At 40.3% G+C, this 15,134-nt stretch overlaps 1 protein-coding gene across 1 annotated transcript in view; it reads right to left on the bottom strand.

Moving 5' to 3' along the window:
• The window catches only part of Npc1 (NPC intracellular cholesterol transporter 1), a 58,045-nt gene that overhangs the window by 25,321 nt on the left and 17,590 nt on the right, over nucleotides 1-15,134 (bottom strand). Inside the window, exons 4-8 of the mRNA XM_070029438.1 lie at nucleotides 11,957-12,132; nucleotides 6,398-6,565; nucleotides 5,110-5,359; nucleotides 2,827-2,900; nucleotides 1,917-2,287 (exon numbers count right to left, since the gene is read on the bottom strand). Coding sequence (XP_069885539.1) covers nucleotides 1,917-2,287; nucleotides 2,827-2,900; nucleotides 5,110-5,359; nucleotides 6,398-6,565; nucleotides 11,957-12,132 — 1,039 coding nt within the window. The remainder of the gene's footprint in view (nucleotides 1-1,916; nucleotides 2,288-2,826; nucleotides 2,901-5,109; nucleotides 5,360-6,397; nucleotides 6,566-11,956; nucleotides 12,133-15,134) is intronic.

Below are 15,134 nucleotides of genomic sequence, written 5' to 3'. Positions count from 1 at the left end.
GTCATTAGGTGGAGAAAGAATTTTCACTAAAGTTGTGTGACTATTTTGATGCTTTTCAATACTTTGCACTTTCTGTAAATAAGAACATTTACAAGAAAAAGTATTCAGTTCATTAAAAAAAAAAGAAGAAGAATGGAGAAATGGCACTGTGGCTCAAGTGGTAGAGCACTTGCCTTGAGCTCAAGAGCTCAGGAACAGTGTCCAGGCCCAGAGTTCAAGCCCACGACCAAAAAAAAAAGAATGGACTGAGGGACTGAGTGTGGTGGCTCATATTTGTAATCCTAGCTACTGGGGAAACTGTGATGGAAGGATTGTGATTCGTGTCCAACCTGTGCGGAAAGTTCAAGAGATCTTATCTTAAAAATAACCACAGAGTTGCACATGGAGTTTTCATTAAGCCCAGTTACTCAGAAGGAGGAGGCAGGGAAACAGGATTATGAGTCAGAGGCCAGCCTGGACAAATGTAGTAAAATACTGTCTCAACAACAACAACATAAAAAAGGCACAGTGGCCAGACACTGGTAGCTCATGTCTGTAATCCTAGCTACTCAGAAGGCTGAAATCTGAGGATTGCAGTTTGAAGCAGTCCAAGTAGGAAAGCCTGTAACATTCTCATCTCTAATTAACCACCCAGAAGTGGTTCAAGTGGTAGAGTGCTAGATTGGAGTAGAAAAAGTTATGAAACAGTGATTAGGCCCTGAGTTCAAGCCCCAGTAACAGCACAAAAAATAACAATAAAAGGACCAGAGTGTGTGGCTTAAGGAGCATTTGCCTAGCCTATACCAAGGCTAAGGGTTCAATCCCAAGTATTGTGGTAGGGAGGGAAGGGTAGTAAATGTAATTTATTCACAAGTTCTTTTCTCCACAGCAAGTATGCCTGGGCCATGGTAAGCACTAAAGAAGTGATAGTTCTCATTCCAAATGTACCTTCCACCAATGACAGGAACCTCTATAAGCTTATTTCTAGAACACTCGTCAGCAATGCTCTAGCATCTCCTGTCCCCAGCCCTAATAAAAAACTTCCTATTTTCCCTGTATGACAACTGGTTGTCCATCCAGGCTGGGAGCAGGGGCTAGGTCCTTCATGATTCAGATCTCTCTGTGGACTTCTTGGCTCCTTCACAGCATTGGATTCTAGGTTTAGAGAGAAAGAATCCCAAGAGAGCCATAAAACTGCATTAGTGTCTTCTATAAACTGGTGTCAGAAGTCATCTAACCTCATATCCATCAGAGTCCCAGGTCTTCCAAAATTCAAAGGAATATAGCTCAGTAGTAGAGAGCTTGTAAAGCATGTACAAGGTCCTGGGATCCATCCCAAACACCTCAAAAATTAGCAAACAACGGGAGGAAACATCCACCTCCTCTCATCAACGGAGGAGCATTAGTCACATTGAGAAGAAAAAGTGGGTGGGAGATGTCATTACAGCCATGTTGACCTTCATGTCATACTAAGCTACAATTCCTAGCCTAGACACTTCGGGTAATAAAGGTACTAATTTTGTTCTCAAAAAGGAAAAAAAAACAACCTTAATCCTTTGGACTTTGTCATACTATTTTCAGTTACCAAAGAAAACAGCCCCTAAATTCCTAAGGTAAATTCCATATATATGTGTACATTCTTTTGTAACAGAAAGTCTGCTCAAGTCTTCTTCTGCTCATCTCAATTTCCAGAAAAAAGACCTTCTGTATGCAGTCAATCTAAAAATGAGCAATAGCAAGATTTCCATTAAGTTCAATGCCCATCATTATGTTCTTGCAATGTAAATTAAAATGCCTTTGCTTTCTGTTTAAAGATTTTCAAGTAACATCACTACTTTAAAGTTCAAAAGCTGAACCAGATAGAACTGGTCAACATGGAAAAACCAGCATGCCTGAAGTTCTCCTGGATGGACATATGTTTGTAAGCAGCAGATTACCTGATGCAAAATCTCGAGATCAAGTGGAGGTCCAAAGGGTACATTGGCTCCTGAGGGGTACGGCTCATAAATATGTACACTGGTGTGGGGGGCCTGGATAATTAGCTGCTCCGTCCGGAAGAAAGGCCCAAAGTGTGTGTCAAAGTACTCTTTCTCTAGGCGGGCTTGGCTATTGGGGGATGACCAGAGTTCCACAGGATTGGTGGTGACTTGGACAAACACCAAGCCTGAAGAACATGCGGCGATGAAGACCAGCGAGAAGAAAATGATGCAGCCAGGGTTTCGGACGCAGAAAGCCCCCCATTGTGTGAACAGACGCTTCAAACAGCCCTCAAATGCTGCACCAAGTGGGTCACAGCAGGAAGTATCCCCTGAAAGAGAGGAAGAGGAAAGGAAGATGGAGGTTAAGAGCCGCACTATTCCTCCAAGTTGGAACAGGGAGAACATTGGCTCCCAGTTGTGTGTGTCAAACCAGACCCAACTTCCTCCCCCAACCTCAACTGCCCATGTTCATGATCCCTCTGCCATTGATCTGCTCAGAAATCCACTTTCCTTGGCTGCCCATGATGAATGCTAATCCATTTTATGGAGGAACAAAGCCTGTACATCAGCCTCTGGAAAGTGAAGTTTTCTGACTTCTCTTGACCACAGTTCCCTTTAATCTTGCCCTCAGTGCCTTTGTGGCTCTTACTCCCATCCATAATTAGTTCACTGCTATTATTAACACTTGGTTCTGAAAAGCAATGCTCTGAAGAAAACAATGTCACAAAGGCACAGCTGTGTCCTTGGTACTAGTACACTGTCTCACAGAACCAGGTACAATGTTTCTGGAGGAAATGAAGACTCTCAGGCCAACATCTGTTTTTAGGTCAAAGAACCAACCCTTTAACTTCAGTACCAATGGGCCTACCTTTGTCACTGCCGTTCACAGAAAAGGCTATATTGCTGTCAATGGGTGTGTACTCAGACACAAAGTAACGTTTTCTGAAAAATAAACGTATGTAAAGTAGTATTAGTGGACATCATCACAAAGAGGCTGTTATTTTTAACAGCTTGCTTCTTCAAACTGTCTTCCTCCTCCCCAGTTCTCCCCATCTTCTTTCCCCTAAGTTCCCAGGATCTCTAGGCCCAGTAGTCTCAGGAGAAAAGTTAAGAAGAGAATGTTTTTTCCAAGTTTCATTGTTTGACTTTCATGCATGCAAATAATTTGACAATATAGGAAGACATTTAATAAACAATTTCACCTTGTCTCCACAGTAGTAACAAGCACACCTAGAGCCCAGATCTTGGTTTGTAACCATTCTCCAACCAAAAGAACAAGAGTTCTTTGAAGAACAGCCAGGTCTGGAGCCAAGAAAAATGTCCAAACCAGAAAGCAACAAAATAGATAATACTGGATACAAGCCATAGAACCAATAAAAGCTTATAATGTAAATAATTGAGCAAGTGCAGGAAGAAGCCCAGTTAGTAAATGTAGATGAGTAAAAGAAACCTCAATCACCATTAGGCGAACATCATAGAAATAATGGCTGTATAAGACCAAACTACCGGGGCTGGGAAGGTGGCTCAGTGGTAGAGCAGTTGCCTTGCATGCTCGAGGCCCTGGGTTTGATTCCTCAGCCCCACATAAGCAAAAAGAAAAAAGCCGGAAGTGGCACTGTGACTCAAGTGGTAGAGAGCTAGCCTTGAGCTGAAGAGCTGAGGGACAGCGCCCAGGCCCGGAGTTCAGGTCCCACGACCGGACCCAAAAAAAAAAAAAAAAAAGACCAAACTACCAGTGAAGAGTGGGTGACAGTTTCAGAAGAAATAAAGTATCATAGTATTCAAGTATCCCATCTCAGAAAATTTCAATTATAAGGGGAAAGAATAGTAACTTCACAGTGGACATCACCTATACCATATGTTAACATCACTGGTATTGAGACATCCAGATATCGTGAATCCCTGCTACAATATTTTGAGAAAGACATTATCATCATATTTGTGATGTTCTTGTCAATCTAACCATGAGAAAACATTGGCTAAAGCTCAACTTGAAGACATGGTACAGAATAACTAAACAGCATTCACCAAGAATGCCAAGACTATAAAAAAGGCAAGACAGAGGAACTGGAGGAGACTAACAAAATACAAAAAGTGAATGTACCAGGAAGTCCTAAAACCAAACAATGAACATGAAGAACATCAATGGATATAGTCTGCAGTTCAGCTAATATTTTATCAGTGATATTTTCATGGTTCTGATCATTATGAGTTCTGTAAGTTGTAATACTAAGGAAACTAGAAAAAGGAGATATATAAAAATACTAGTGGCCGGGCGCTGGTGGCTCACGTCTGTAATCCTAGCTACTCAGGAGGCTGAGATCTGAGGATCGCGGTTCAAAGCCAGCCCGGGCAGGAGAGACTGTGAGACTCCTATCTCCAATAAACCATCAGAAAACTGGAAGTGGCGCTGTAGCTCAAGTGGTAGAGCGCTCGCCTTGAGCTGAAGAGCTGAGGGACAGCGCACAGGCCCAGAGTTCAAGCCCCACGACCGACAAAAAAAAAAAAAAAAATACTAGTGTAACAGGTTGGTAAGTTTCAAATTATTTAAAAAGAAAAAGTTAATGAAATGTACTATCCTAAATAAAGATGCATTACTGAAGAGGACTATAATACTGTAGTTAATAATATTTGGGTCATGTAACTGTAGATTTCTAAAGAATAGATTAATGCATGATGCTTTGGATTTTACAAAATTCTTAATAAATTAATAAAACTAACTCCAGTTGGATGCCAGTGGCTCACACCTATAATCCTAGCTACTCAGGAAGCTGAGATTTGAGGATCACAGTTTGGAGCCAGCCTGTACAGGAAAGGCCATGAGATTCTTATATCCAATAAACTAGTAAAAAGCCCTAAAGCAGAGCTATGGCTCAAGTGGTAGAGTGCAAGCCTTAAGCAAAAAAAGCTCAGGGACAGTGCTCCAGGCCCTGAGTTCAAGCCCTACGATTGGTACAAAAACAAAAACCCTAATTCCAAATGTCTAGATGAACTTGATTGACTCTTTACTAGCAACAGGATCTACATAATCTATGGAATGTTATCCCATGGATTTTTATTTCCTGTTCTGATTAAGATTTGGCAAGTACAAAGTAAAAGTGCCACTTAATTTTTTTATTGCCTTTGATGAAGGAAAAAAAAAGTCACTTACCTATAGCACCACACTGCAAAAAATGCTCCAAAAAACACAAACAAAAATGCCATGTAGGTGATCCACATAATGACATACATGGCATCCAAGCCAAAGATCCTCCAGGGAACAGGAGGGGGTGGGGGCTGGGGCTTGGGGCCACAAACAATGGAGCAGTCCTGGCAGCTGCAGGGCCCCGTGATCTCATCTACTGACTCGTTGCAGCCTTTGGTTGCATTTCTCATGGGCTCCATACCATGGATGGGAAGATCTAAACGAAGGAATTGCATTGAATGGTGATCTCAAGAAAAAAGCATTAGAACTTTAGCAGTAAGTGATATTTAAACCCAACAATAAGCACATTCAAATACAACACAACTGCAAGAATAAGAACTAGAGATTTTTGTTTCATTTTTTAACCAAGTTGTGTGTTGTTGCTTTCTTTGTAAAAATTGAAGAGACGTCAATAATTCTGCACAGGGTACTGTCACTGACCGCCAACTACACCACATACCAAGCTGATTTTTCCATCATGTCTTATTCCATTCTGAGCAGCTAGGGTAAATGCTATAGGCTAATACTATACTAGCTCTCTGGGTGCTTCTTAAAATAAGCAAGCAAGCACATTCACAGGTTAGTCTCTGAATTATCAATCTCTAAAGTCACTTCTTTTTCTTGCATTCCAACTCCCAAACCACCTAACTCAACCAAGGCAGGGTAAACAACCTGGTGGCCTTTATTTTTATTATTTATTTATTTGCCAGTCCTGGGGCTTAAACTCAGGGCCTGGGAACTGTCCCTGAGCTTCTTTTATTCAAGGCTAACCCTCTACCACTTGAGCCAGCACCACTTCTGGCCTTTTCTGTTTATGTTGTAACTGAGGAATCAAACCCAGGCCTTCATGCATACTAGGCAAGCATTCTATCACTAAACCACCCTCCCAGTCCTACTTTTATTTTTTTGTGCTGGCACTCAGGCCCTCACATTTTTGTTTGGCTTTTTTGTTCCAGGCTAGTACTCTATCATGTAAGCTCTACTTCTATGTCAGACTTTTTGCTGGTTAATTGGAGATAAGAATATGGGATTATTTTTTTTTTCTGTTTGGGCTGGATGAAGATTCTCAGATCTTAGCCTCCTGGGTAACTAGAATTACAGTCATGAGCCCCTGGCATCTGGTAGTTGCTACCTTTCTTATAGGAGAAACTCTAGGAAGTAGGTATCTGAATTTGCTTATCTTCCATTTGAAGAGTATGATTCCCTAGCTTTAAAACATCATAAATATGTCACATTTGGGAGTTGTCGTCCTTACCTGAAAAAATGGGAGTGATAGTAAATGGTGTCTGTCCATTGTCCTTACTGAACATATACTCAATCCAGTTGGTGGCATTACAGGCACTAGCATCCTTTCCACACAGGAGTCCCAGGGCCTTGTCATTACTGGAGGGGGCCTCCACATCCCGGCAGGCATTGTACATTGCTAGAAGATGATTTGAAAGGGAAAAAGATGGAGACCTGATGTTACTTTAATTTCCCAGCAAGATCTTACAAAAAGCCTCTGAAATATAAATGCAAGACTTGATATGCACTGCAAACATGGCCAGCCAGCAGAATGGAATGTGGAGCAGTAAACTCTACAGGCAGGGAACCTCCCTTAAATTAGCTTACCAGACTGTGCCTGATTCTAAGCCACACCAGGTTCCACGTAACCCAAAACAAAACACAACAGGAAAGGGAAAGGATTATGACAAGACACTGAGTTCTCAAAACAGTTTCAAGAAGACTCTCAGTACAAAGGAGAGTATTAAGACTTGGGAAAGAGAACCCTAGGACCTTTTGAGATAATGAAACTGCAGCAGGAACTACACAGCTAGAGAACTGCAGAATTTGCAGGGGAAACTAGCTTTGAGGCAGAGGTTATGTGTGAACGAAGCCAATGCTATTCTCCTTTTTGGTTTTGCTGCAATACACGTAAGGACAGCGTATTACAAAAAGACAATATTGATCATGTTCTCTACACAAGGAAGCACTTAGAGTGGGTTCTATACCGTTCATTTTCATTCACACATCCCTGTTTGCTACAAAGTTCCCAGGATCTTTTCCCACTAAGTCCCATGAAAGGAGATGATTACATATTCATTTTGAAAAAGAAGTTAGCTAGAATGAATTATCTTTCTCAGAAATCTGAATGTTATTTTATTACTAGATTCTGGTAAAAAAAAAAATTGCCAGTTGTCATTCTTTTGAGGTAATTTGTATCTTTTTCTCTATTTGTCTTTGGATTCAAGTTTTTTTTTTTTAAACTATGCTTGTAGATTTATTTTTGCATTTAAAAACATAATTGAAATATAATTCACAAACAGGGTACTAGTGGTTCATGCCTGTAATCCTAGCTACTCAGGAGGCTGGGACCTGAGGAAGGTTATTTGAAGCCAGTCCACACAAGAAAGTCCATAATACTCTTATGTCCAATTTAAGCCAGAAATGGAGCTGTGGCTCAAATGGTAGAATGTTAGTCTTGAACAAAAAATCTTAGAGTCAGTGTCCAGGCACTTAGTTCAAGTCCAAGGACTGGCACACACACACAAAAAAGAAATGTAAGTGGCATTATGGCTCAAGTGGTAGAGTGCTAGCCTTGAACAAAAGCAGCTCAGGGGCAGTGCCCAGGCCCTGAGTTCCAGCCCCAGGATTGGCCAAAAAAAAAAAAAAAAGCGTAATTCACAAACTATACAATACATACAACTTAATGGATTTTAGCATATTTCAATATGTAAAAACCTATCTGCTCAAAAAGAAATTCTGTATTCTTGAGATACGATCCTATCTCCTGACCTTTTAAGTTCTTAGTAACCACTAATCTTTCCATCTTTATAAAGTTGCTTATTTTGGACATTTTGAACAAATATCCATATAATTAATGGTCTTTTGTGCTGACTTCTTTAACTAAGCAGAACATTTTCAGCAGGTTTTCACTTCTCCTGGCAGTTGAATTGCTTGGATATCCCCTAACTGGTTAAATGTTTCATGAATTCCAGACTTTTTTCCAAAGAAGCAATACCACTCTATGTATCTATGAACTTATGGCACTTTTATTTTAAAACTTCACACAAGCAACATACTACAGATATTATGTAACTTTTCAACCAACATTTTTTTTTTTTTTTTTTTTTTGGGTCCGGTCATGGGGCCTGAACTCTGGGCCTGGGCGCTGTCCCTCAGCTCTTCAGCTCAGGGCTAGCGCTCTACCACTTGAGCCACAGCGCCACTTCCAGCTTTTTCTTTTTTTTGCTTATGTGGTGCTGGGGAATCGAACCCAGGGCCTCTGGCATGCAAGGCATGTGCTCTACCACTGAGCCACCTTCCCAGCCCAACCAACATTTTTTAAATAAGTTTTTTATTGTGAAAATACTGTACAGAAGGGTTACAGTTATATGAGCAAGGTAATGAGAACATTTCTTATCAAGCATTGTTGCCTCCTCCTTTGTTTTTCCCCTACTATCTCTTCCCTCCCACCTCCTCAACTACACAAACTGCTCTTCCCCCCACCCATCCCTCTACCCCACCTAAATTGTAAAGTTCGTTTTTCAACATAGTGCCTTGTACATCTCATTGTTGCAGTGGGTCAACCTGTATCTCAATTTAAACAATTTGTTTTTCCCTTCCCCTCCCCAAATTGTACCAACATCAAATACAGTGAAAACAGGGGTTATACTGTCAAGGAGGGACATACAAAGCAACAACAACAACAAAAATCACATGGTACCTTATAAATACGTTAGGAACAATAGCAAGCAAGCAAGAAAAAAAAACAGTTGTGAAGTCATCTTTATACAGACAACTAATTCATATATTTCATAGTTTTCAATATTTGATAGGAATATAATGATCTATTTTCTATTAATGAACATTTAATGGACATTTACAAATGATGAACCTACACTGACAAATCACTATCACCCACAGCTCACAGATGACATCTGGATTTATCTTGGTGTATGTTCTATGGGTTGTGGCATATGTATACAGACATGTACCCAGCCTTATTGAGTCAACACAGCAATTTCACTGCCTAAAAATCCTCTGTGCTATTTGTCTCTTCTCTCTCACTAGCCATTTACAACTACTGACTTTTTACTCTCCCTCAAGTTCTGCCTTTCTCAGAATGTCAAATTTGGTATCATATGTTGTACAGCCTGTTCAGATAGGATTCTTTCACTCAGTAATAGGATTCAAAATTCTTCCTCTCTTCATGGCTTGATGATAAATATTATTCCATGTCTGGATGTGTCAGTTTATTTACCCATTCACCTGCTGAAAAACATCTTGATTGCTTCCAAGTTTTGGCAATTGCAAATGAAGTTGCTATAAATATCTGTGTGCAGACTTTTGTGTGGATATGTTTTCAACTCATCTTGAGTAAATACTAGGAGCATGACTACTAGATCGTATGACAGGCATGGTTTGACAAGAAACCTGCCAAACTGTATTTCAAAGTGACTGTCCCTTTTGGCATTCCTACCAGGAATGAATAGGATCCAGTTCTTCTATATTCTCAGCAGCATTTGATGGATCAGTGATCTGGACTTGGGTCATTTTATTAAGTATGGAATGATATCTCACTGTGACTTTAACTTACAATTCTTGGCTGGCATATGATGCCAGGCATCTTTCTTACATACCTATACCTTCTTTTGTAAGGGTTTTGTTCAGGTTTTAAGAAAAATATTTTGGACCACAGTCTTAATAAAATATGCCTTTTGCAAAAAAATGTCCTCCCAGTTTGTGACTTGTCTTCTCACTTCAAATTTGTCTGGATATCTCTATTTTTTCATAATCAATAATACTATTATGGAAGTTCTTACATGGGTCTCCCTATTCACATGTACTAGAAGTTTTGTAAGGCAGGCTTTGGTAAATAGAATTTGAGATGTGTGTTTATTTATCTTCAGCTTTACTAGATATTAAGAGATGTTTTTCAAATGGTTTTCAAACATTTGCAACAAGTTATGAGGGGAGCAGCTTATTAGCATTCCTGTTGTTCCACATCCTCATCAAAAGTTGGAACTGCTCAACTTTTCAATTTGTGCCAATCCAATAAGCCCATTTCTACAATGATTTGTAATAATACACTGGTTATATATCAGCTGCTACATATGTAAGTTATTCTGGAGAGCATGTTCTTGCTCCAATCAGGTTGTCTTTTTTTTTTTTTTTTTTTTTTTTTTGGTTGGTCATGGGGCTTGAACTCTGGGCTTAAACGCTGTCCCTGTGCTTTTCAGCTCAAGGCAAGCGCTCTACTACTTGAGCCACACCACCACTTCCAGATTTCTAGTGGTTTATTGGAGAGAAGAGTCCCACGGACTTTCCTGCCTGGGCTGGCTTTGAACCACGATCCTCAGATCTCAAGCCTCCTGAGTAGCTAGGATTATAGGCATGAATTACCAGTACCTGCTTGGAATACTTTTTTTTTTTTTTGCCAGTCATGGGGCCTGAACTCTGGGCCTGGGCGCTGTCCCTCAGCTCTTCAGCTCAAGGCTAGCACTCTACCATTTGAGCCACAGCGCCACTTCTGGCTTTTTCTGCTTATGTGGTGCTGAGGAATCGAACTCAGGGCCTCATGCATGCAAGGCAAGCACTCTACCACTGGACCACCTTCCCAGCCCTGGAATACTTTTTCTATTAAACTTTTCCTGTTATAATTTTTAATTGGTCATTACAATGAAATGCTGTATGTTATTTATTTGTTCTGTTGGTCCTGAGGCTTGAACTCTGGGCCTGGGCGTGGTCCCTGCATTCTTCAGCTCAAGGCTGGCGATCTACCACTTGAGCCACAGTGCCACTTCCCGTTTTCTGGTAGTTAATTGGAGATAAGAGTCTCACAGACTTTCCTGCCTGGGCTGGCTTTGAACCGTGATCCTCAGATCTCAGCCTCCTGAGTAGCTAGGATTACAGGTGAGCCACCAGTGCCTAGCATCTATATTTTATCCTTATAGGTGAAAAATTTGATCTTATTGACATATTAGGCTAGTCTAAAAACATTTTGTATTTAGTTGTGTCTAATCTATCTTTCAGTCCATTTTAATGACTGTTTCTTCTTAAGATCCACTTGGTTTTACTTCTAACTTGTTTGTTCCTTTTCTATAGCATTCTACTCTTCAAAATTCTTTAATTTCATTTTCAACAGACTGTCTTCTTTCGGATTATTCTATGGTCTCTAGTCGTTGGGGGCCCATTTCTTCTGTTAGTAGTTTCTGCTTACATTCCTGTATGATGACCTGTTTCCTCAAAATCAAGACCACTTCTTCTCTACTAGCTACTGTCCTTTCTATCCCATCTCCGAGGCTTTACAGTAATTCATGAGCTTAAAACAATTCACGGGGCTGGGAAGGTGGCTCAGTGGTAGAGCGCTTGCCTGGCATGCCTGAGGCCCTGGGTTCGATTCCTCAACACCACATAAACAAAAAGAAAAAAGCTGGAAGTGGCACTGTGGCTCAAGTGGTAGAGCGCTAGCCCTGAGCTGAAGAGCTGAGGGACTGCGCCCAGGCCCAGAGTTCAGGCCCCACGACCAGACCCAAAAAAAAAAAAACAATTCATGCCGGCTAGAACCAAAGTTTCAATGGTTACACAGGTAAGATACACAGGTAAACTTACACATACGAAAAATTTCCATATGATAAACGAAATTTAGGAAGGGGGTAAAATAAATGTTTTAAAGAGATCTATTGGTGGTAGCAAGTGTTAAGGTACAAGCAAAGCAATGGTAATGCACTATGATTTTACACATAATTGACAGGAAAATAAAAAAAGAACACCCTGATGTATTGTCAGGTTTTGTTTTATTTTTTAAAGAGAAAGAATTAAGCTTACTTACCATTAGCGAAACTCTGTCCAATATAGTACTCTAATGCTTTCACGTTTGTTTTTGTCTGGTTTGTAACAGGATCAACAATATCTTCAGTTTCTGTAACATTCAGAAACTCACTCTGTTGAGGGCTACATGTCAGCTCGCAAAACAGACTCATTAGGTTATAGAAACAGGATGGACATCTAAAGAAAAAAAAATCATATTTTATATGTCTTCACAGACAAGGCTAGTAAAAATACGATTTAAAACAGATACAGAAGGGTTGGAAGTATGGGTCAGTTGGTAGAGAGCTGACCAATGAGCAAAGTATCAGGTACCAAGTTCAAGCCCCAGTCTCATGCCCCCACCCCACCCCCCAAAAAAACTCCATCTTAGGTACAGAGTATGTAAATTTTGCTGAAAAAAGACATTTATTTTCTACAGAAATGTATTTACCTCACAAATTCTTAAAATCTCAGGTTACTTTAACATGAAAAAACAGCTTTTAAAACTTCCCTAACTTTACAACATTTATTTTGTTCAGATATAATTTCAAAGAGAAATATGTTTTCTTGAATTCTGTTCTTTGTAATTTAAAGATGTTTTCCTTTATCCTGGAACTGTGATAATTCTGATTAAGGAAAAAGACACCAAGCACCAGTGGTTCATGCCTGTAATCCTAGCTAGCCAGGAGACTGACCTGAGGATTGTGTTTCAGGACTACCTTGGGCAGAAAACTTCACTAGACTCTGTCTCCAAAATCACCAGCAAAAAGAAGGCTGGAGGCATGGCTCAAATGGTAGAGCACCAGTCAAACAAGCAAGTTGAGAGGTGCAATGTCCTAAATTCAAACTGCAATACTGCACATATCTCTCATAAAAACGGGGGGAAATAAGTTAGCATATTACAGTTTTCATCTTGTAACTTAGAAGACTTTCTTCTAAGCCCTAGATAATAATTCTAGGCCTTCCTAAAACACAGGAGATTTCCTAACAGCTTGTAAAGATAAAAGAACAGCCCTTATGTAAGGTCATGGGTTTGATTCTTAGCATTGCCAAACTAAAACAAAACAGCTGTGTTATTCTCTGGCTGCATGTATTTCAGAAACATGAGTTTTTCAAAGCACTAAATGCTAACTACTGTCCTTCAGGTTCAAAGTTTAAGCCCCTACCTGATATGTGGCAAAAGGGGTCACATTCCTCTTTGGTCCAAGGTTACCTACACAAGCTATTGCTTTATTTTACTTGAGCTCCAAACACAAATAATTGAGATGACTTTCTACTAGGATCATGAACAACACAGAATGAGGAAGATGTGTTCAACATTCTAGTGAAAGAAACAGGCACATACCTGAACTCTTTCAAGAAGCTTGTGCAGAAATCTTAAGAGCCACTTTTGGATAGCACAGTTTTCTTCTGTTTCCATGAATTACTAATCTCTATAAATGCTACTTCATTTCATCTCTACGATCATCAGTTTCACAGCTGCCTAAGATTCCATATGCCAGACTGCCCTATTTGCTAGTATAAGTAAAGCTTTGGTATCTCTGATGTCATGGGGGAAATTTTGGCTATATGTTGATATTTAAATCTATACTGCCCCACTTAGAGAAGTGGTAACTAAATATGTTCCAATCAAGTGACAAAGGCTCCAATCCAGCTACATTGAAGTCTAACAACAACCTATAATGATCCAATTAGACCCTAACTTTTTTTTTCTGCCAGTCCTGGGGCTTTTCTCAGGGCTTGGACACTTTCCCCAAGCTTCTTGTGTTCCAGGCTAGTGCTCTACCACTTGAGTGCCTCTTCTGGATTTTTCTGAGTAGTTATTGGACTTTCTCACAGACTTCCTTGCCCAGGATGACTTCAATTCTGGGATCTCAGATCTCAGCCTCCGGAGTAGCTAGGATTACAGGCATGAACACCAACTCCCGGCAGATTCTAACTTTTACCCTACTATTACTTTATGTAAAATCCTGAGAGAACAATTTAGTGATGGTTTTCCACTCTGTGTTATCCATTTCTGCTAAGAAGCAGGGTTTCCTTGGTGGAAGCTGGCTTATGCTAGCCACCTACAGTGATATCTGCAAAGAACATTTTCTTCTCTTTGCATTTGCTCCCCATCCATTTTTATCAGTGTGCTGAAATCTGAAAGAAGTTTACAAAGATACCACAATCTACTGTTGTAAAGAGTAACACCAGTGTGTTCTTTTGCCCATTTGAAACTGCTAGGTAGGCCTATAGAAGAATAACTATTGTGCAACCTATTTGCACTAGCTTTGTCATAGAGAACAGATGAGCAAAATGAACTTTGACAAACCAGTCAAGTACACAACAGCAAGCTTAGCAGTCCTAAGGTACTAAGGACCTGATACTAACACATTATTTCAACACAGGAAGAACACAAGGGACATGCAAGGCAGGGGAAGCGAGGAGAAGGAAACAGCAGCACAGGACTGTATGGATGTAGACAGGGTCTTGCAGAACCTGAGAGGTCTCAAGAACCTCTCCTCCTCACAGAGCACCAAAAGTTCTTGCCTGCCTTTAGAAAGAATAACATGCCATTTTCAGGGAAATGGATGGACGTAGAATGAACCATGTTAAATGAGATAAGCCAAGCTTAGAGACACAAACGGCACATGTTTTCTCTCAAATGCAAAGCTAGATCTAAAATACAGTGGGACATGATGAATTATACAGGACTCTAGGCATTCAAGCACAGTGAGACCAAAGGAGGAATTATTAGGGAAAGAATACAAAGGCACAATGCCTATGTGCTTCTGATCACATAAAATAATATTTATCAAAATGAACTCCAGGAAATGGAAACAAAAAGGTTTTTTTCTTTGTTTTTTTTTTTTTTTGTCTTGTTTATTTATCTTTAGGAGGGCAAAAGGGAGCACAGAAATGGAGGGACAGAGAGTCAACAAATGCAGCAGTGGTACTCAATTAGACACTATATTGAAAATGAACTATACAACTTGTGGGTAGGGACAAGAGGGAAAACAGGGAACGGAGGAAGGGGTAACATTGTCAAAAAGAAATGTAGTCTTTGAGCCAGGCGCCAGTGGCTCATGCCTGTAATCCTAGCTACTCAGGAGGCTGAGATCTGAGGATTGCGGTTCAAAGCCAGCCCAGGCACCAAAGTCCGTGAAACTCTTCTCTCCAATAAACCACCAGAAAACCGGAAGTGGTGCTGTAGCTCA

This window comes from Dipodomys merriami, unplaced genomic scaffold (genome assembly GCF_024711535.1).
Source record: "Dipodomys merriami isolate MVZ:Mamm:240054 unplaced genomic scaffold, mDipMer1.0.p SCAF_2, whole genome shotgun sequence".
Taxonomy (NCBI): Eukaryota; Metazoa; Chordata; class Mammalia; order Rodentia; family Heteromyidae; genus Dipodomys; species Dipodomys merriami.
Note: the sequence above shows the minus strand (reverse complement) of the source record. Positions and strands in the feature narration are given on the sequence as shown.